The sequence below is a fragment of the Amblyraja radiata genome, chromosome 2 (assembly GCF_010909765.2).
Source record: "Amblyraja radiata isolate CabotCenter1 chromosome 2, sAmbRad1.1.pri, whole genome shotgun sequence".
Classification (NCBI taxonomy): domain Eukaryota; kingdom Metazoa; phylum Chordata; class Chondrichthyes; order Rajiformes; family Rajidae; genus Amblyraja; species Amblyraja radiata.
In genome coordinates, this window is record NC_045957.1 from 136,718,524 (window position 1) to 136,741,808 (window position 23,285).

The following is a 23,285-nucleotide window of genomic DNA, read 5'->3' on the forward strand; positions in this document are numbered from 1 at the left end:
TAATAGTCAACTTTCCTGTTTTTGCCACCAAAGTGGATAACCTCACATTTATCCACATTATACTGCATCTGCCATGCATTTGCCCAGTCACCCAGCCTATCCAAGTCACCTTGCAGCCTCCTAGCATCCTCCTCACAGCTAACGCTGCCCCCCAGCTTTGTGTCATCCACAAACTTGGAGATGTTGCATTCAATTCCCTCGTCCAAATCATTAATATATATTGTAAATAGCTGGGGTCCCAGCACTGAGCCTTGCGGTACCCCACTAGTCACTGCCTGCCATTGTGAAAAGTACCCGTTTACTCCTACTCTTTGCTTCCTGTCTGCCAGCCAGTTCTCTATCCACATCAATACTGAACCCCAGATATAACACATCGACTGGTTCTCCCTTATCCACTCTACTAGTTACATCCTCTAAGATACATCCTTCTATAAGATTCGTCAGACATGATTTACCTTTCATAAATCCATGCTGACCTTGCCCTATGATTTCACCACTTTCCAAATGTGCTGCTATCCCATCTTTAATAATAATAATAATAATATTATTATGGATGGATGACTAGGATGGAGGATATAGGAGGCTCAGTTGTAATTTTTAAATTATGTTATCGTCTTTCAAGGGTCACATTAAAGACATACCTTCTTTGTCAAGCAGAACAACTAAGCCTCTTTAGTCAGAGGGTGGTAAATCTGTGGACTTCTTTGCCACAGAAGGCTGAGGAGGCCAAGTCAAGATTAGTATGGGTGTCAGGGGTTATGGGGAGAAGGCAGGAGAGTGGGGTTAGGATGGAGAGATAATTCAACCAAGATTGAATGGCAGGTACACAAAAATGCTGGAGAAACTCAGCGGGTGCAGCATCATCTATGGAGCGAAGGAAATAGGCGATCGTTTCAGCCGAACACCTCCGCTCAGTCCGCAATAACCTACCTGAACTCCCAGTGGCTCAGCACTTCAACTCCCCCTCATATTCCGCCTGGGTTGCTTGCGTCCGGATGGCATGAACGTTGAATTCTCCCAGTTTTGCTAGCCCTTGCTGTCTCCTCCCCTTCCTTAACCCTCGAGCTGTCTCCTCCCATCCCCCTGCCCTCGGGCTCCTCCTCCTCCCTTTTTCCTTCCTCCTCCCCCCCACCCCCCATCAGTCTGAAGAAGGGGTTTCGGCCCGAAACGTCGCCTATTTCCTTCGCTCCATAGATGCTGCTGCACCCGCTGAGTTTCTCCAGCATTTTTGTGTACCTTCGATCTTCCAGCATCTGCAGTTCCTTCTTGAACAAGATTGAATGGCAGATTGGACTTGATGGGATTTCACACAGAGAGTGGTGAATCTCTGGAATTCTCTGCCACAGAAGGTAGTTGAGGCCAGTTCATTGGCTATATTTAAGAGGGAGTTAGATGTGGTCCTTGTGGCTAAAGGGACCAGGGGGTATGGAGAGAAGGCAGGTACAGGATACTGAGTTGGATGATCAGCCATGATCATATTGAATGGCGGTGCAGGCTCGAAGGGCCGAATACTCCTGCATCTATTTTCTATGTTTCTAAATGGCCTAATTCTGCTCCTATAATTTATGAATTCATGAACAACATATAAGAGCTGCAAATTTCTACTTATTTTTGAAATGTTAACGTTTTCTCTTTGCCTGACCTGTTGAATATTTCCAGTATTTTCAGCTGGCATTTCAGGTTTCTGGTATCTTTCTGTGCTTGGCAGTGGGGTGCCTTGGTCGCCACTACCTGCCGGTGTCTCTGCAGCTGGAGGACCAGGGAAGCTGCAGGGCTGGGCTGTTTGGTTGCTAGGGGCGGCGCTGAGTCCAGCCCCGTTGCCACCGAGTGCCGGGGCCGCTTCCTTCGCGACGCGGAAGTGCGAGTCACATAATCTCAGGGAGAGGAGACGTGAATTAGGAGCCGCAAGCAGGCAGGTTTGTGACGGGGACACGATGGCAACGATGGACGGGCTGAAGTGTGCGTTGGCAGCGAGCGGCGACGATGCGGCAGCTTCATCTGGAAGGAAGAAAGTTGCCATCATCACCGGCATCACTGGGCAGGTACATACATTCCAGGCGCATGTTTGTCTGACTGCATCCTCCTTGGATGTACAGTACATGTAACTTCACTGGCGCCAACGCAGCCAGTCTACACAATATCGTTGAAGATCGATTATTGTTTAATATTATTCACCCTGCAATTTGCTTTTATTTAATCTCTGACCTGAACCCATTTCTCCGAAGTGTCAGTGTATTTCCAGCTTTATGTGGTGATTTATTTGATATGTGCATCAGGATATTTTGGATAATTCTACTCATCATTCCCTTCCCCTCTGCCAACTAAACTTTGTGAATAAGACTTAAAGTTACAGGCTTTTTGCATCTGTTGGTTCATATGTTCAGCAAGCCAGTAATTTTATTTTATTTTCAATCTATATGCGTTAAAACCTGTTTAAGAAGGAACTGCAGATGCTGGAAAATCGAAGGTACACAAAAATGCTGGAGAAACTCAGCGGGTGCAGCAGCATCTATGGAGCGAAGGAAATAGGCAACGTTTTTTTGGCCGAAACCCTTCTTCAGACACGTTTTGGCTCGAAACGTTGCCTATTTCATTCGCGCCATACATGTTGCTGCATCCGCTGAGTTTCTCCACCATTTTTGTGTACCTGCGTTAAAACCTGACAGGGATAAGTTTATATCTCTCCCTTCAGCCCTTCTTTGCGAGCATAAGGGGTGATGAATCTATGATCATAATTTATGGTACACAAATTAGTTGAACTGTTGTATTGTGTGAGTTTCCCTTTGTCATTACTTACATTATGTATAGTGCCCTCCATAATGTTTGGGACAAAGACCCATCATTTATTTATTCGCCTCTACTCCATAATGTTTGGGACACATGGCTTCACAGGCGTTTGTAATTGCTCAGGTGTGTTTAATTGCCTCCTTAATGCAGGTATAAGAGATGACAGCATCTAGTCTTTCCTCCAGTATTTCCATCATGGGGGAGGGGGAAGGAGGAAGGGGTAGGGGGAAGGAGGAAGGGAGGAAGGGAGAAGGGGGAGGGAGGGGGAGGAGACGGTGGTGGGGGGGGGGGGGGTTGGTGGTGTGGGGGGGTTTGGGTGGGGTAGTGTGGGGTGGGGTAGTGTGGGGGGAGAGGGTGATGTGGGGGGGGTGAGGTGTGGGGGGGGGGGAGGTGGGTGGTGTGGGGTGGGGGGAAGGGGGGGAGTAAAGGGGTGGGAGGGGTGTGTGGGGAGGGGACCACTTAGCGACCACCAGCAGCGGCTCCAAGCAGCGGCTTACCCGACTCCATGCAGCGGCGTTTCCGACCACTATTGCGGACTCAATTAGCATGGCTTGCTTACTCAGCCCCGCCTCCGTGGATTTTTTCTCCAGTGGGTGACGGAAGGGGCGTACCTATGTGGTGAGTGACAGGCGAGAAGACCAATCTGCTGATCTCACGATTTTTTTAAACCTTCATAACTTTTCTCATATTTCGCCGATCGGAACAAAACTTAGTGTGCTTAGAGGAGGGGAGAACGGTGAGTAAGGTGGCGAAAAAATCCTAACGATATAGGGAGGCGTTTTTTGTGCAAATGTAATTACATCGTAGGACCGGAAGTGGTCAAGATGAGAGTTTTAGTAATAGTATAGATGGTACTGACATGGATAGAAAATTAGTTGTCAGACAGGAAACAAAGAGTAGGGATTAACGGGTCCCTTTTTGAATGGCAGGCAGTGACCAGTGGGTATCGCAAGGCTCTGTGCTGGGACACAGCTATTTACAATATACATTATTGATTTAGATGAAGGGATTAAGAGCATCATTAGCAAATTTGCAGATGACACAAAGCTGGGTGGCAATGTGAACTGTGAGGAGGATGTTATGAGGATGCAGGGTGACTCGAGTTGGGTGAGTGGGCAGATGCATGGCAGATGCAATTTAATATGGATAAATGTGAGGTTATCCACTTTGGTGGCAAGAACAGGAAGGCAGATTATTTGAAAAATGTCATGTTAGGAAAAGGGGAAGTGCAACATGATCTGGGTGTCCTTGTTCATCAGTCACTGAAAGTAAGCATGGAGGTACAGCAGGCAGTGAAGAAAGCTAATGGCATGTTGGCCTTCATAACAAAAGGATTTATGTATAGGAGTAAAGAGGTCCTTCTACAGTTGTAAAGGGCCCTAGTGAGACCACACCTGGAGTATTTTGGTCTCAAAATTTGAGGAAGGACATTCTTGCTATTGAGGGAGTGCAGCGTAGGTTCACAAGGTTATTTCCCGGGATGGCGGGACTGTCATATATTGAAAGAATAATAATAATAATAATAAATTTTATTTTCGGGCGCCTTTCAAAGTCTCAAGGACACCTTACAAAAGTTAACAGAAGAGAAAAAAAACATATAGTCGGAGAAAAATAAATAATAAGGACATCAACAATACACAAATTAAAGATAGAAATCGCTCCACTTCAAAAAATCAAAAAACACAATGTGAAGAGAGAGCAGCCGCAGCTAAAGCGCGCCAGCGTCCACTCTCCCTTCCGACAGCCATCTTGGACACAGACTAACAAATTAACTTACACACAGAAAAATCATCCCCCCACAGTGGATACCACTGTGGGGGAAGGCACAATGTCCAGTCCCCATCCCCAGTTCACCCAAAGTCAGGCCTATTGAGGCCACCGCTATTGCCTCTACGGAGGCCCGATGTTCCTGCCCGTTCTGGCCGGGTGCTGTTGCCCCGGCGTCGGGAGAGTCCTCACAGCGGCTGAGCCACCTGGAACGGCCACTTCCTAGCAGGGGATTGTCGGCTTCCGAAGTCGACAAGGCCGCGCCGGGTTGGAGCTCCCAGGCTCCCAATGTTAGAGTCGGCGCCGCCCACTCACGCTCCGCAGACCCGCAGCCCGGAGGTGTTGATCTCAGCGGTCACAGCTCACCGGAGCTCCAGCGCGTCGATCCAGCACGGCGACCCAGGCAAGGCATCGCCCGCTCTGCTCCGCGATAGCGCTCCAGTGCTGTGCCGCCACCAAAGCCGAGGTGCTGGGCGGTCCCCGCCAGGAAACGGCGCTCCACGTCCGCTGGTAGGCCACGAGGACGGGTCGACGGGCAGCCCGGAGAAAAAGCTGCCTCACCGACCAGGTAGGGACCTAGAAGTATAATTACCTCCTTCCCACCACATTAAGAAATCCATTTCTCCAACAGACGAAGAACAAGACTTATTAAAAACTTCAACAAAAAAAAGAGTTAAACGGACGGCTGCTGGTTAGCAGCCGCTCCCCAAGGCTCCTCCTCTATTTTGAATGGAGCGACTGGGCTTGTATACACTGGAATTTAGAAGGAGGAGAGGGGATCTTATGGAAACATATAAGATTAATTCCCGGGATGGTGGGACTATCATATGTTAAAAGAATGGAGCGACTGGGCTTGTATACACTGGAATTTAGAAGGATGAGACGCTATCTTATTGAAACGTATAAGATTATTAAGGGATTGGACACGCTGGAGGTAGGAAACATGTTCCCGATGTTGGGGGAGTCCAGAACCAGGGGCCACAGTTTAAGAATAAGGTGTAGGCCATTTAGAACGGAGATGAGGAAAAACGTTTTCACCCAGAGAGTTGTGAATCTGTGGAATTCTCTGCCTCAAAAGGCAGTGGAGGCCAATTCTCTGGATGTTTTCAAGAGACAGTTAGCTAGAGCTCTCAAAGATAGCGTAGTCAAAGGATATGGGGAGAAGGCAGGAACGTGGTACTGATTGTGGATGATCAGCCATAATTGCAGTGAATGGTGGTGCTAGCTCGAAGGGCTGAATGGCCAACTCCTGCACCTATTGTCTATTGTCTGTATCACACCCGCCACTGTGTTTCACAGAAGAAGTAGCATGCTTTGGATCTTGGGCAGTTTCTTCTCTCCTCAATACTTTGCTCTTGCCATCACTCTGATATAAATTAATCTTAGTCTCATCTGTCCACAAGACCTTTTTCCGATGTTTTTTTAATTACTTCTTGGCAAACTGTAACCTGTTCATCCTATTTTTGCGGCTAACCAGTGATTTGTAGTGTAGCCTCTGTATTTCTGTTCATGAAGTCTTCTGCCGACAGTGGTCATTAACAAATCCACACCTGCCTCCCGAAGAGTGTTTCTGATCTGTCAGACAGGTGTTTGGGAATTTTTCTTTATTATAGAGATAATTCTTCAGTCATCAGCTGTGGAGGTCTTCCTTGGCCTGCCAGTAACTTTGCGATCAGTAAGCTCACCAGTGCTCTCTTTCTTCTTAATGATTTTGGTAAGCCTAATGTTTGGCTGATGCCTCTAACAGTTTTATTCTTGTTTCTCAGTCTCATAATGGATTCGTTGACTTTCATAGAAACATAGAAAATAGGTGCAGGAGGAGGCCATTCGGCCCTTCGAGCCAGCACCGCCATTCATTGTGATCATGGCTGATCATCCCCTAACAATAACCCGTGCCTGCCTGCTCCCCGTATCCCTTGACTCCACTAGCCCCTAGAGCTCTATCTAACTCTCTCTTAAATCCTTCCAGTGACTTGGCCTCCACTGCCCTCTGTGGCAGGGAATTCCATAAATTCACAAAGTTAATTGGCACAACTTTGGTCCTCAAGTTGATAAACAGCAATAAAAGTTTCCAAGGGTGATGGAAAGAATGGAGGAAAGACTAGGTGCTGAGAGCTGTCTTACAACTACATTAATGAGGCAATTAAGCGCACAAGAGCAATTACAAACGCCTGTGAAGTCATGTATCCCAAACATTATGGTGCCCTGAAATGGAGGGACTATGTATAAACAAAGCTGTAATTTCTACATGGTGAAACCAAAATGTATAACAATGGCTTTTATTAAAATCTGACAATGTGCACTTTAACCACATGTGATTTTTTTTTTCTATTACAAATTTCAAATTGTGGAGTAGAGGTAAATAAATAAATTATGGGTCTTTGTCCCAAACATTTTGGAAGGGCACTGTAAGAAATAAATCACGAGGGCAGAAATGGGGCAGCAAATAGATCTGGCAGATAATATTAAGAAAAATCCAAAGAGATTGTATGCACATTAAGGGAAATTGGGTAACTAGAGGGAGAAAAGGTCTCCTCGGAAACCAAAGTGGTCATCTCTGAGTGGAACCGCAGGAGAATGGTATGTTCCTCGATGAGCATTTCTCCTCTGTTTTTAATGTGGAGAGAAACATGAAGACTGTGGAACGTGGCAGATAATGGAAATATCTTGAGGCCAGTCTGTATTATGGTCAAGGAGGTGCTAAACATCCTAAGACACATGAAGGTAAATAAATCGCCTGGGCCTGATCAGATATATCTGAGCACTCTGTGGAAAGCTAGACAAGTAAATGCAAGCAGCCTGGCTGAGATGTATGAATCAACATTAGACATGAGTGAGGAGCTAGATGACTGGAGGGTGGCTAATGTTGTACCTATATTTAAAATAGGCTGCAAGGAAAAGTTTGGGAACTACAGATCAGTGAGCCTAGCATCTGTGGTAGGCAAGTTACTGGAGAGTATTTGAGGGATAAGGTATGTGTGCATTTGGATAGACAGAGGCTGAGTAGGGATTATTAGCATGGTTTTGTAGGTGGGAAATTGTGTCTGGTCGAATCGTATTGAGTTTTTTAAAAGAAATAACCAAAAAGGTTGATGAGGGCAAAGCCATGAATGTCTGTATATGGACATCAACAAGGCATTTGATAAGGTTCCGCATGGTAGGCTGCTCTGGAAGGTTAGCGATATGGCCCTAACGTGGCAGGTGGGACTAGTGTAGATGGGAGAATCTTGGTCAGAATGGGCAAGTTGAGCTGAAGGGCCTGTTTCTATGACTGTGCTCTTTGACTTTAATTTCTATAGAGAGAGAGATAGAAACAATGTTGCAGATCAAACGCACTTTTTCAGAATTCACTATAAGAAGTCCTGCTATAAGGTGTCTTTCCATGACGCTAATTGGATATAACGCGATTGATGATTTTGCAAATAATATTTATATTATCCTGACTGAATTGATTAAAACTCGATTTGGATATTGAACTGGAAAACTACAGAAACTACTAAAGCAGAATAAAAAACTGTTTGAGTTCAGAAAAAGTCTAGGAAAAGCCTAACCCACTGAGCTACTCAAACACTTTGAGTCCTTTTGTGTAAACCAGCGTCTGCAGTTCCTTGTTTCTACTAGGAAAACTGTCCACGTTTTACTTATTCAGTTTTCAGATGCCATTGTCTCCTAAGAACAGTCTGTTAGTTTCACTGTAGGAGGCAATTGAAATTGACAAGCAATCACTTCTATTGACACTCAAGGGCCTGTCCTACTTTCACGACCTAATTCACAACGTGTTTAACTTGTGGACATTTTTCATCATTTTGAAAAAACGCCCCAACCTACTTGATGCCACGAGTACCTACGACTAGCATCACGACCTACCTACGACCTACCTATGACCTCGTGACGACCATGCTGCGAGTATGAGTCAAGGGCAAACTCGGCAGAGGTCGTGAATTAGGTCATGAAAGTGGGACCGGTCCTTTAGTCATTAGAATAGAATGCCTTTTATTATCATTCAAACAGCTTGGTTTGAACGAAATTTAATTCCTAAAGTCTTAACATTTCAAAAAAAAAACCAAGACCCACACTTAACACAATTTACACAAACATCACAGTTACATTAACATCACAGTGAATCTCCAACACCTCCTCACTGTGATGGAAGGCAAAAGTATTTTCTCTTCCCTTTGTTCTTCTCTTGCGGTCCAGCAGTCTAACTGCAGCATCGAGGCGACTGGGGCTCACGATGTTTAAGCCCCCGGCGGACGATGGTAAGTCCCGCGACTGTTTAAGCCGCGCCGGGCGATGTTAGGCCCCGCTCTGAGTCATTTAAACCCCGCGATTCCGGCGGGAGAAGTTGCTGTTGCGGGAGCTCGGAAAAGCGGTCTCCAACCAGGGACCTTCGAGCTCCCGATGTTCCTGTCCGCCGGACCTGCGGCCGGAGCCTCCGAAGCTCCGAAGTCGGGTTGCAGCCGCTCGCCACCACAGCTTTCCACGCTCCGAAGTCGGCCAGCTCCGCGATGGCGAGTCAGCAGTCAGAGGACTGGAGCCCTCAGGTTGGTTCCAGTTGGAGGTCGCCGCCGGCTCCACGATGTCAGGCCCAACGACATCGGAGACCCGACAGGGAAAAAGTCGGGTCCCTGAACAGGGAAGAGATTAAATGGTTTCCCCCACCCCCCACATATACACAGCTAAAAAATAATAAAAACAAGAATTAAAAACATACATTTAACGAGACCAAAAAAAAGACAGACGGACTGCAGTTGGACTGCAATTGAGTTATAAAACATGGAAACAGGCCCTTCAACCCAACTTGTCCACGCTGACCAACATGCCTCCATCCATACTAGTCCCACCTAACAGTACTTCGCCCATAACCCTCTATGTACCTGTCTAACTCTCTTAAACGCTATAATGGTATCAACCTATAATGCTATAAATCGGGAAGCACGGTGGTGCAGAGGTAGAGTTGCTGCCTTACAGCGCCAATGACCCGGGATCGATTCTGTCTATGGGTGCTGTCTGTACGGGAGTTTGTACGTTCCTCTATGACCTAATTTCTCCAGCTAATAATAACATAGAATCTTTATATTTTCCCATTCTGCTAAATTCTCTTCATCCTATTTATTGACTGTACCTTTAATAATCTTAACCAAACTACTCTCAAAGTGTCTGGTCCTAGGAATCAGCACCCAACTATACCCAGGGCTCTCACTTAACTTTTTTTCTCTGTTTCCAGCCGGGCAACCTAGGCAGCTTTTTAGGTTGGCAAATTACAATTTCGGTGGTCATTTAAGATGGCTTGCATTACGCGTGCGATAATGTGCTCGGACGAAGTGCTATTTACCAGTCGGAATTATGCTCAATGAAGCATTCACATATTATTTCTGCTTCAAATAAAGTCATAAACTAAATATATTCACCAATCAAGACATGATATATATCACAATGACATGCAGCAAAATTATATTACAGTATATACAGTATCTCAACTCTTTTTACACGTTGTAATGAATGCAATTTCTATTATTTCTTTCCACTTCCAAACAAAAATGTGGTTGGATTATTCAGCGTATGATCAACCTCGGTGAGACTAAGCGCAGGCTTGGCGATCGCTTCGCACAACACCTCACCTGATCTCCCGGTGGCTCAGCACTTCAACTCCCCCTCCCATTCTGAAGGGGGGTCTCGACCCGAAACATCGCCTATTCCTTCGCACCATAGATGCTGTGCCACCCGCTGATTTTCTCCAGCGTTTTTGTTGATCCCACCACTGGCCACAACTTCCCATCTCCTCCCCTGTCGGCTTTCCGCAGAGACCACTCCCGCCGTAACTCCCTGGTCAATTCGTCCCTTCCCACCCATACCATCCCCTCTCCTGGCACTTACCCTTGTAACCACTTGAAATGCTACACTTGTCGCTTTACCTCCCCCCTTGACTCCATTCAAGGTCCCAAGCAGTCTTTCCAGGTGCGGCAGAGGTTCACCTGCACCTCCTCCAACCTCATCTATTGCATCCGCTGCTCTAGGTGTCAGCTGCTCTACATTGTAGGCTTGGCTATCGCTTCGCCCAACACCTCCGCTCGATTCGCAATAACCAACCTGATCTCCCGATGGCTCAGCATTTCAACTCCCCCTCCTATTCCGAATCCGACCTTTCTGTCCTGGGCCTCCTCCATGGCCAGAGTGAGGCCCACCGTAAATTGGAGGAGTAGCACCTCATATTTCGCTTGGGCAGTTTACACCCCAGCGGTATGAACATTGACTTCTCCAATTTCAGGTAGTCCCTGCTTTCTCCTCCCCTTCCCAGCTCTCCCTCAGCCCACTGTCTCCACCTGTTCCTTTCTTCTCCCCCCCCCACATCAGTCTGAAGAAGGGTCTCGACCCGAAACGTCGCCTATTTCCTTTGCTCTACCCATTCACACAAGTTTCTGTTATCCCACTTTCCTCACCCACTCCCTACACATTAGAGGCAATTTTACAGATACCTACAAAGTTAACCTACAAAGCCAATGCGTTTTTGGGAAACCCACACGCTTGCAGGGAGAATGTGCAAATTCAACACAGACAGTGCCCGAGGACAGGATCGAACTCTAATCTCTGGTGTGTGAGGCAGCAAGTCTACCAGCTGTGCCACTATATTTTGTTTTCCAACACACGAAAAATGATACGTTGATAACTTTGGTTACTAGAAAAAACGATCAATTTTCAGTCTTAAATCTCTAAGTGACGTTATGTCCCCCTTTACAGCTACTGTATGTTTTAATTCAGTTAAAGACTATGGGGCAGTACATTGGCCATAAAGTTTGTGTCTAAAATGCTAGAGACCCCGAATTGATCCTGAATATGCATGCTGTCTGTATGGGTTTTCTCTGGGTGCTCTTGGTTCTTTCTACATTCCAAAGGTGTGCAGGAATTTTTTCAGACCCAACCCAAAATGTATTATTTTCCTTTTGGCCAGAGATTCTGTCTGACCTGTTGAGTTACTCCAGTTTTTTGTGTCTATCTTCAGTTAACCAGCATCTGCAGTTCCTTCCTACACACATGATACTATACGATAGAACACTGTTTTGTTTTCTCGTTTATAACATTGTTTACAGAGTACTATGTTTACATATTCTGTTGTGCTGCTGCAAGTAAGGATTTCATTGTTCTAACTGGGACGTAGAGAATAAAACACTCTTGACTCTTGACTTACGTCGCTAATGTGTGGGATAGAACTAGTGTACGGGTGATCGGTGGTCGGTGTGCCCGATGGGCTGATGGGCCTGTTTCCACGCTGTATCTTTAAATTAAACTAAAAACTAAAACCAGAGGAAATCTAAAGAAGGGTCTCTGACCGAAACGTCACTCAATTTCTTCTATCCAGAGATGCTGGCTGCTCCATGGAGTTCCCCCGCACAATTAAAGCATGGAATAGTCTTCACCCTACCATAGTTACCAAATCAGACGTAACTAAATTTAACGTAGCTCTTTTTCCCAAGTACCCTTTTTTGCTTAAGTCCAAGTCAAGAGAGTTTTATTGTCATGTGTCCCAGATAGGACAATGAAATTCTTGCTTGCTGCAGCACAACAGAATATGTAAACATGATACAGAACAGGAGATAAACGTTCAGTGTGTCTATATACCATATATATATACACAATAAATAAACAGATAAAGTTCAATAGGCTGTTATTTTTCAGAGTTTGAAGTTTGGTAGTGGAGGGTCCACTCCAGTTTAAATTGCATTTGGAATATTTTTGTAGGTCCAAGAAACCAAGAAGCAAGAGTTACTCCAGGGAGTTACTCCAACTCCAGGGAGTGATTCTGCGTTGGTTTTCAGCGGTCGTGGCGAGGAGGCCACCGGACAGCAATGGCGGCCAGATCTCCCACAATGCAAAGGGAGGGAGAAAGTGCCCGGCGCCAATCAGTTGCCGTGGCAGTGCGCATGTGCTGGGCGGCCGATGATGTGCTGGCCATGGTTGTGTGCATGTGCAGGGGGAGGATGTGCAGGCCGTGGCAGTGCGCATGTGAAAGGCGGCCGGCCGTGCCGGCGGATGAAGAACGGGCGGAGAGCGGAGACCCGAGACCCGGCCAAAGATCATAGAGTGGATCCCGGCAGCCCGGACACGGATGGCGGGCGGAGACGGAGAGTGACAGAGAGAGAGAGATAGAGAGGGGGGCCTGCTCTGAGTTGAACGATAGGTGTCCCGGGTGCTTGCCAAGCCGGGCAAAATGGCACGGCTTTTAGGTTGCCCAGCGCGAGTTTAGGTCGCCATTGGCACCAGGGCAACCGTTAATTTCTAGCCCTGTGGACCACTGGATCCTTGACTTTCTGACCACCAGGCCAAATCAGTGAGGATGGGTGACAACACTTCATCCACAATAATTCTCAACACCGGTATCCCGCAAGGATATGTTCACAGTTCCCTACTTCCTATTCACTCACGATCGTGCGGCTACATTCGGCTCTTACTCCATCTACAAGTCTGCAGATGACACAGCTGTGGTGGGCTGGATCATGAATAGCAACAAGATGGATTACAGGAGGGAGATATAGAACAGCAACCTCTCCCTCAATGCCAGCAAGACGAGGGAGCTAGTTATTGTTATATTCCGGACGGCAGAATGAATAATAACTTACACGCAGGTTGCCTGGATCACGAGAGAGAGATTTATTACCCAACATTCCCTGCTTATATCGAACACCAACTCATTAACATATGCATGAATATGTATGAATACATTACACTGCTCTGCTTACCACTGTACCAAGATGGCGGCGCTGGCTTAACAGCTGCGGCCCACCTGCAGTCCGTCTGTTTTTTTTCTTTCGTTTTGTTCCTTGTCATGTTTTAGTTAATTTTGTTTTATTAAGTTGTGTATGTATGTGTGTGGGTGGGGTGGGAGAAACATGCTTTGGTCTCTTCCTTCGGGGGATGCGACTTTTTCTTCGGTCGTATTCCCCGTCCCCGTCTCCGTCTGCGCCGAGGCCTAATGGCGGAGCTGGCGGCATCGGAGCTGTAGCAGCGGCAGCAGCGGCGGAGACCCGACTCGGCACCGAAGCTGTGACGGCGGCGGCAGCAGCAGCGGCAGCGGAGACCCGACTCGGCCCCGAAGCTGTGGAGGTGGCGGCAGCAGCAGCAGCAGCGGAGACCCGACTCGGCCCCGAAGCTGTAGCGGCGGCAGCAGCAGCGGAGACCCGACTCGGCCCTGGAGCTGTGGCGGCGGCAGCAGCAGCGGAGACCCGACTCGATCCTGGAGCTGTGGCGGCGGCAGCAGCAGCGGTAGCGGAGACCCGACTCGGCCCCGAAGCTGTGGCGGAGGCGGCGGAGACTTGACTCGGCCCCGAAGCTGTGGCGGAGGCAGCGGCAGCGGAGACCCGACTCGGCCCTGGAGCTGTGGCGGAGGCAGCGGTAGCGGAGACCCGACTCGGCCCCGAAGCTGTGGCGGAGGCAGCGGCAGCGGCAGCGGAGACCCGACTCGGCCTCGGAGTTGTGGCGGAGGCAGCGACCACCCGCGGAGTTTGAACTGTCGCCTCGGCGCAGAGGGAGAACAAAGAGGGAAGAGACAGAGACCTTAAGATTTTGCCTTCCACCACAGTGAGGAGGTGTTTGGTGAACTCACTGTGGTGGATGTTAAATTTGTGTTGATTGTGTGTTAAATTACATGTATGACTGCAGGGAAACAAAATTTCGTTCAGACCGAAAGGTCTGAATGACAATAAACGAATCTAATCTAATCTAATCTTTGTGTTAAATCTAAGACAGGTGGGCAGAGGGGGTAGGGTTGAACTGTTGGTGAGGAATGAAATTCAGTCCCTTGCAAGGGGTGACATTGAAACAGAAGATGTGGAGTCAGTATGGATAGAACTAAGGAATTGTAAGGGTAGAAAGACCCTAATGGGACTAATCTACAGGCCCCCAAACAGTAGCCTGGACAAAGGGTGCAAGTTGAATCAAGAGTTAAAATTGGCATGTAGGAAAAGTAATGCTGTGGTTGTTATGGTAGATCTCAACATGCAGGTAGACTGGGAAAATCAGGTTGGTACTGGACCCCAATAAAGGGACTTTGTAGAGTGCCTTTGTGATGGATTCTTTGAACAGCTTGTATTGGAGCCTACCAGGGAGAAGGCAATTCTGGATTTAGTGTTATGTAATGAATCGGATTTGATAAAGGACCTCGAGGTTAATGAGCCATTAGGCAGTGACCATAAACATGGTCAGGTTTAATCTACAATTGGAGAGGGAGAAGAGTAGATTGGAGGTGTCAGTGTTGCAGTTGAATAAAGGGGACTATGGGGCCATGAGGGAGGAGCTGGCCAAAGTTGACTGGAAAGATACACTAGCAAGGATGACAGTGGAACAAAAATGTCAGGTGTTTCTAGGAATAGCACAGAAGGTGCAGGATCAGTCATTCCTAGGAGGAAGAAGGATTCCAAGTGGAGAAAGGGATGACCATGGCTGACAAGGGACGTCAGGGACAGTATAAAAATTAAAGCAAAGAAGTACAACGTAGCAAAGATGGGAAGCAAGAGGATTGAGTAATGTTTAAAGAACAACAGAAGATAACCAAAAAGACAATACGGGGAGAAAAGATGAGGTACGAAGGTAAGCTAGCCAAGAATATAAAGCAGGATAGTAAAAGCGTCTTTAGGTATGTGAAGAGGAAAAAATTAGTTAAGACCAAAGTTGGACCCTTGAAGACCAAAAAAGGTAAATTTATTAGGGGGAACATGGAAATGGCAGATGACTTGAACAGGTACTTTGGATCAGCCTTCACTAAGGAGGACACAAACAATCTTCCTGATATAGTAGTGGCCAGAGGATCTGGGGTGACAGAGGAACTGAAGGAAATCCACATTAGGCAGGAAATGGTGTTGGATGGGACTGAAGGCTGATAAATCCCAGAGTCTGATGGTCTGCATCCCAGGGTACTTAAGGAAGTGGCTCTAGAAATCGTGGATGGATTGGTGATAAATTTCCAATGTTCTATAGACTCAGGATCAGTTCCTGTGGATTGGAGGGTAGCTAATGTTATCCCACATTTTAAGAAAGGCGAGAGAGAGAAAACGGGGAATTATAGACCAGTTAGCCTGTTAGGTGGTGGGGAAGATGCTGGAGTCAATTATAAAAGATGAGATAGCCGCACATTTGCATAGCAGTAACAGGATCGGTCCGAGTCAGCATGGATTTACGAAGGGGAAATCATGCTTGACTAATCTTCTGGATTTTTTTGAAGATGTAACTAGGAAAATGGACAAGGGAGAGCCAGTGGATGTAGTGTACCTGGACTTTCAGAAAGCATTTGATAAGGTCCCACATAGGAGATTAGTGGGCATAATTAGGGCACATAGTATTGGGGGTAGAGTGCTGACATGGATAGAGAAATGCTTGGCAGACAGGAAACAGAGTAGGGATTAACGGGTCCCTTTCAGAATGGCAGGCAGTGACTAGTGGGGTGTACCGCAAGGCTCGGTGCTGGGACCGCAGCTATTTACAATATACATCAATGATTTGGATGAAGGGATTCAAAGTAACATTAGCAAATTTGCAGATGACACAAAGCTGGGTGGCAGTGTGAACTGTGAGGAGGATGCTATGAGAATGCAGGGTGACTTGGACAGGTTGGGGGAGTGGGCAGATGCATGGCAGATGAAGTTGAATGCAGATAAATGTGAGGTTATCCACTTTGGTAGCAAAAACAGGAAGGCAGATTACTATCTAAATGGCGTCAAGTTGGGAAAAGGGGAAGTACAACGGGATCTGGGGGTCCTTGTACATCAGTCTATGGAAGTAAGCATGCAGGTACAGCAGGCAGTGAAGAAAGCGAATGGCATGTTGGCCTTTATAACAAGAGGAATCGAATATAGGAGCAAAAAGGTCCTTCTGCAGTTGTACAGATCCCTTGTGAGACCACACTTGGAGTATTGTGTGCAGTTTTGGTCCCCTAATTTGAGGAAGGACATTCTTGCTATTGAGGGAGTGCAGCGTAGGTTTACAAGGTTAATTCCCGGGATGGCGGGACTGTCATATGCTGAGAGAATGGAGCTGCTGGGCTTGTACACTCTGGAGTTTAGAAAGATGAGAGGGCATCTCATTGAAGATTGTTAAGGGCTTGGACACGCTAGAGGCAGGAACCATGTTCCCGATGATGGGGGAGTCCAGAACCTGGGGCCACAGTTTAAGAATAAGGAGTAAGCCATTTAGAACGGAGACGAGGAAACATTTTTTCTCACAGAGAGTGGCGAGTCTGTGGAATTCTCTGCCAGAGGGCGATGGAGGCAGGTTCTCTGGATGCTTTCAGGAGAGAGCTAGATATGGCTCTTTAAAATAGCGGAGTCAGGGGATATGGGGAGAAGGCAAGAACGGGGTACTGATTGGGGATGATCAGCCATGATCACATTGAATGGCGGTGCTGGCTCGAAGGGCCAAATGGCCTACTCCTGCACCTATTGTCTATTGTCTATTGTCTAAGTACTCAGTTACAATTTTGTTGTTGTGATACTCGATTTAAATCAGTTTTTATGAAATCTTAAATGATGAACATAATATATTTATTTTATACATCTACATATTTTTGTTTTACTTGTGCAGTGAGTTATTTAACTTACAAACCTAATCTGAATACTGTTTTACGGATCCTGCCTGATCGTCTAACAGGAACAGGTGTAACAGGTTTAGGTGTTGAGTCAACTGTGGGCTTGTTTGGCTCTGGTTTAGTACCCTAACTTTGACTAGAAGAATCTGTTCCTTTGTCTGTACTGACTGAACTTTGTGTTTCCATCACAGTGGTCTCTTCCAACTCTTCCAGATAAAAATTCAGGGATTATGACTTCATGCTCAGTTTTTGGTTCATCTTTGGCTGGAATCATTTGATCAACATGAACACATTTGATCCTATCTCCAACTAAGTATCTTTTTGTTCCACACACATCCACTATTTTCCCAACATCCCATTTGTCTCAACTGGACTTGTTGGGAGGACTGATAACACAAACCTGCTCATCTGGATTGAAGTACCTCTCCTTTTTGAGGGAGTCAAAATGGTGTTTTTGACAACTGTTTTTTCTCAGGCGTATTCTTAGCATCTCTTCATCAACAGTTCTGCAGGTGAGTAACCTGTTGTGTGTTGTGTGGTTTGTTACTTTTGCAAGAAACTAGCCAAACGAGTTTCATGCTAAGCTTTGAACTTCCCTGCAAAACCTGTTTCTTGAGACCGTCTTTGACAATTACAATACAATACAATACAATACAATACAATTCAATTTATTGTCATTCTAACAGAGCTTTCCGCCGCCCTGTTGGAGGCTGGATGGTATGGGGAAACAAGTGTGTGTTTTACACCATTCCGCTGCATGAACTCTTCGAAACTGAGGCCCGTTATCATTAAAGTTCTTCCCGAGAACCATGGCATGCAAAAATTGATCTCAACTCCTCTATGGTACACTCCATATGCTTAACCTCAATCCATTTAGAATGCCTATCTACTAGTACCAGAAAATGATCATTACCCTTTTCATAAAAATCTACATGAACTCTCTGAAAAGGTCTACTTGGCCATGACCAGGGTTGCAGTGATGTTTTTGGCGGTTTACTCCGGCAATCTTGGCAGACGCTACATTTGCTCACCAGTGACTCGATGTCACTGTCAATACCAGGCCAATACACAACATTTTTGACAATTGATTTCATGCTTACTATGCCAGGATGTTCGGCATGAAGTTCATTCATAATTTTGTTTCTCAAAGACTCTGGTACAACCATTCTGTAACCCCACTTAATGCATCCCTGCTCACATGATAATTCATGGTGTCGATTATGGAAAGGCTTCAGCTCTGAGTTCAGAACTGAGTTCAATCCACTATTGATTTCAGTCCAATGTCTGTTCATAAACCCTCTTTCGCACAGTGTCTTTCTTTGTTTCTGCTGCAATATCTGTTGCACTCACTGGAAAGTCTTCATCAACAACTTGCAGAGTGTAGATGGAGTTCTCACTTCCCACGTCAGAGTTCTCATGGGGCAACCGGGACAACGCATCTGCAACTGTGTTGCACTTGGAGCTTCTGTACTCAACCTTGTAGTCATACTGGGACAGCAAGATTGCCCAGCACTGCATCCTTGATGCCGCCATGGAATGTATAGCTGACTTGGGACCAAGTATTACTAGCAGTGGCTTGTGATCAGTCACTAGAGAAGAAACTGATGGAATATCTTGATTCCGAACACAATGCTGAGTGCTTCATTTTCTATCTGTGCATAATTACGCTCACTCAGTGATAGGGTGCAGGATGCAAAAGCAATAGGCTTTGTCTGTCCGTCATTCATTACGTGGGAGATCACTGCACCTACACCATAACTTGAAGCATCACAAGCAAGTTTCATCTCGCGTGTCGTATCGTAGTGAATAAGGAGTTTGTCACTTGTCAAGTTTTCCTTGCAGATGTCATATGCATGTTGCTGTTCGTTTCCCCACGTCCATTTCACATCTTTTTGTAGCAGATGCTGTAGTGGCTTTAGGACAGTTGCTAAATCTAGAAGGAATCGTGCATAGAACTGCACCATCCCAAGGAATGATCATAGCTCTGACACATTGTTGGGTTTTGGAGCATTCACTATTGCTTCAACTTTCGCCTTCACTGTCTGTTGGCATCTACTTTGAGTCCTAGGTAGACCACCTATGACTGCGCAAATGTACATTTACTTTGTCCTGTTCAAAAACCCCGATTTCCTGTCTGTTCTGGTGTAACAATTCACCTAAAACGTAGCTGTACAAAGGCTATTCAGCTTGAGGAACTCGGTAAAAAAAATCTTATACAATCCCAAGAACACCTTCTTGCGACGTAGGCACAACATAGAGATAGCCTGTCAAACTCTCTCCGATTTGTGCAGCTGCTGTTTTAAACTACAGTCCCATACATAGAAGGATCTGCAGCCTATCGTGTCCTGCTCGCATACTACTGTGACACAACTCCGTATTTACTGTTTAAAATGTTAAACAATACTGCATGTTGCAAAACAGTCCTGCACTGTATTAAAAGGATGAGTTCACAAACTCTATCCCATCCTCGTCGCCAATTTTGTTATATTCCGGACGGCAGAATGAATACAACTTACACGTAGGTGACCTGGAACACGAGAGAGAGATTTATTACCCAACATTCCCTGCTTATATTGAACACCAACTCATTATCATATACATGAATATGTATGAATACATTACAGTTATCAACTTCAGGAAGCATAGTGGAGTACAACCCCTAATCAGCATCAATGATGACAAAGTGCAAATGGGTGAGAGGTTCAAGTTCAACTTGGCGTTAATATTACATTGCTACAACATCCAATGTGCCTCAACTTCCTCAGGAGACTGAGGAAATTCAGCATATCTCCAATGACTCTTGCAAACCTCTGCAGATGCACCATAGAAAGCATGCTGCTGGGTGGCATCATGCCTCGCTTCTCGGCCTTTTGGCTAAGATCAAGTGTAGTATCTGTTCTTATCAGTGGTAAAAGAGTGTTAAAAGAGAGCGTCTGTTCTTATTAGAACAGGGAAAGGGGCTATCTGTTCTTGTTAGAACAGCCCTGGCGGTCCATTAAGGACAAGAGCTGCAGATTGCGGTGTAAAATCGTAGCAATGGGAGCTAGAGGACAGGGTATCCGCAATACCCTCAGGATTAGTGTGAAGGACCTCAGCGAGGGGATGCCCTTCTGTCGAGATACGTTTGTAAAGAAGGTCTTGCTGGAGACCTGCAAGTTCGAGCCCAGGGATATCTACTGCCTCCAGGACTTCCCGGGTAACGGATACTTCGACGTTACCTTTGTGCTTCCGACAGGATGGCAAAAGCTGATGAAGGATTTCCAGGAGAAGGGGAATGAAGCTCCGCTGTCGTTGCTGAAGGTGCAGCCACTCTTCACCCTCCCAAACCAAAAAGAAAGGCCGATCACGGTGCATATGTTCAACCCACATGTGCCCGTAGTGGATGTCCTCACCTTCCTTGCTCGCTACGTTGACGGAGCAGGGAACTGCGTGGACGTGAAGGACCTGCAAGGGATTTGGACGAGCAAGCGGCAGGTCAAGGTGAAGCTGAGGGTGGACAAGGAAGGAACTCTCCTCCACCCTCCCTCGGTGTTCGCAATTGGAGGAAACTGAGGCTATTTAAGTTACGTGGGGCAGCCCAGACTATGCAGAAGATGTAACAAGCCTGGGCATGTGGTGGCCCAATGCACTGCAGTGGTCTGCAAAAACTGCAAAATGGAGGGCCACGAGACAAAAGACTGTCAGGCCAGCAAGAACTGCAACCTGTGTGGGGAGGGAGGCCACCTTTACAGGGCCTGCCCAAAAAGAGCCTGTTCATACGCACAGGCAACAAGAGGGGCGGCTTCCAGCACACCCAGGGTAGGTGAGACACCCACTACCACTGCCAAGTCCCCAGCAGAAAGGGGAAACAGGGATGAGGACAGCCCAACCACCTCAACCACCTCGAGCCCCCAAGGGCCAGGAGAACTCCAGCACCAAGCCCAGGAGGGAGAGTCGATGGAGGAGGGGGGAGAGCAGTTCTGGACGACGGTGAAGTATCGAAAACACCAGAAAGGTCAGCACACGGAGCAGAGGCCAGAAGGGGTTGGCAAGCCCAAAAAAAACCCCAAAAAACGGTCTCTCTCCCTGACAGAAGGCAGCAACCTCTCCTCGTCGGAGGATGAGGCGAATGGGAAACCACACAGGAAGAAAACCGGGGAGGAAAGGAGAAGGACCTGGTCGATTGTCCACCAGCACCAGGAGACCGAGAGCAGAGCAGCGGTCGAGGGGCTCCAGCCCCAGGACATCGGGAGCAGAGCAGCGGTCGGGGGGCTCCAGCCCCAGGACATCAGGAGCAGAGCAGCGGTCGAGGGGCTCTAGCCCCAGGACATCGGGAGCAGAGCAGCGGTCGAGGGGCTCTAGCCCCAGGACATCGGGAGCAGAGCAGCGGTCGAGGGGCTCCAGCCCCAGAGCAGAGCAGCGGTCGAGGGGCTCCAGCCCCAGGACATCGGGAGCAGAGCAGCGGTCGAGGGGCTCCAGCCCCAGGACATCGGGAGCAGAGCAGCGGTCGAGGGGCTCCAGCCCCAGGGCATCGAGAGCAGTGCAGTGGCAGTTGGGCCCCAGCTCCGGGCAACCGGGAGCATCGTAGCGGCCGATGGGCCCCAGCTCCGGGCAACCGGGAGCATCGTAGCGGCCGATGGGCCCCAGCTCCGGGCAACCGGGAGCATTGTAGCGGCCGATGGGCCCCAGCTCCGGGCAACCGGGAGCATCGTAGCGGCCGATGGGCCCCAGCTCCGGGCAACCGGGAGCAGTGCAGCGGCAAATGGGCCTCAGCTCCAAGTTTCCGGGAGCAGTAAGCCTGTCACCATGCCCCAGCCACGAGAGACGGGGGAAGCGGCGCACCCAGAAGGGGGTAAAATGAGCAGCCCCCCCCCCAACGACACCTCGGGTTACGACACGGGAAACCCAACCCGTTGAGGAGTCCGGGTACCTGAGCCCAGGAAAGGTGAGGCAATTCACCGAAGCGGTGGGCATGAGGGAACAGGAAAATGGCCAGTGACTCTAAAGGACAATGGAGCTCAAACTGGCATCTTTAAACGTGCGCAGTGTGAAGAGCACTGCACGATGTGTAAATGCCTTACAGTACCTGGCCAAGGTCAAGGCAGATGTGACTTTTCTCCATGAGTGTCGGTTGCCACACCTCCACTGCTATCGGAGGTGGTCGCGATGGTGGCCCCACGGACTGTCGGTGTGGTCGGGGGGCAATGACTCGTGCTTCCGGCCTGGGGATCTTGCTGCGGGGAGGGAACTTCGCCATCACTGAGGTCAGGGAGGTGGTTGCGGGGCGTCTCCTCGTGGTGGATGTTATGTACCGTGGTTCTCCGCTCCGGCTGATTAATGTGTATGCCTCACTCGTGCGGAGCGAGCGGCAGGCCGTTCTCCAGCAGCTCCCAGTGCTGTTGGCCACGTCCCGGCAGCTCGTTCTGGCCGGTGACTTCAACTGCATCATTGATGCGGCTGGACGATCCGGCAGTGCCGACAACAGACTGGACAGCACGTCCAAGTTCCTGATGGAAACGATAAAAGACGCAAAGCTGCACGACAATACAATACAATACAATACAATACAATTCAATTTATTGTCATTTGGACCCCTTGAGGTCCAAACGAAATGTCGTTTCTGCAGCCATACATTACAAACAAATAGACCCAAGACACAACATAATTTACATAAGCATCCATCACATTGCTGTGATGGAAGGCCAAAAAAACTTATCTCTCCACTGCACTCTCCCCCCCGATGTCAGAGTCAAAGTCAACGCCCCCGGCGGGCGATGGCGAATTGTCCCGTGGCCATTAAAGCCACGCCGGGTGATGCAAGGCCGCACACCGGGTCTTGATGTTAGAGCCCCCGGCGCGCGCTCGCAGTCCCGCAGCCATTCCAAGCCGCGCGGGGCAGTGCTGTAAAGCCCCGCTCAGGTGCTCTTCAACCCCGCAACTCGGGCGGGAGAAGTCGCCGTTGCGGAAGCCCTGAAAAGCGGTCTCCCTCCAGGGACCCGCGGGCTCCCGGTGCCGCCCGCCAAACCCGCAGTTGCAGCGTCCACCACAGCTCCACCCGCTCTGGACTCGGCCAGCTCCGCGACGGTGAGGTGAGTAGTCGGCACCACAGCCCCCGGTCTTCCTGTTGGAGGCCGCTCCTCGTTGCAGCCCCAACGACAACGGAGACCCGACAAAGAAAAGG

The 23,285-nt window shown here is 48.0% G+C and overlaps 1 protein-coding gene and 1 pseudogene across 1 annotated transcript in view; both read left to right on the forward strand.

The window, feature by feature from the left end:
* Nucleotides 1-1,796: 1,796 nt before the first annotated feature.
* gmds (GDP-mannose 4,6-dehydratase) overlaps nt 1,797-23,285 on the forward strand; it is a 666,455-nt gene continuing 644,966 nt past the window's right edge. The window contains exon 1 of the mRNA XM_033016353.1: nt 1,797-2,042. Within this exon, the coding sequence (XP_032872244.1) occupies nt 1,935-2,042 (108 nt within the window). The 5' untranslated portion in view covers nt 1,797-1,934. The remainder of the gene's footprint in view (nt 2,043-23,285) is intronic.
* Nucleotides 19,980-20,094, forward strand: LOC116970615 (annotated as a pseudogene).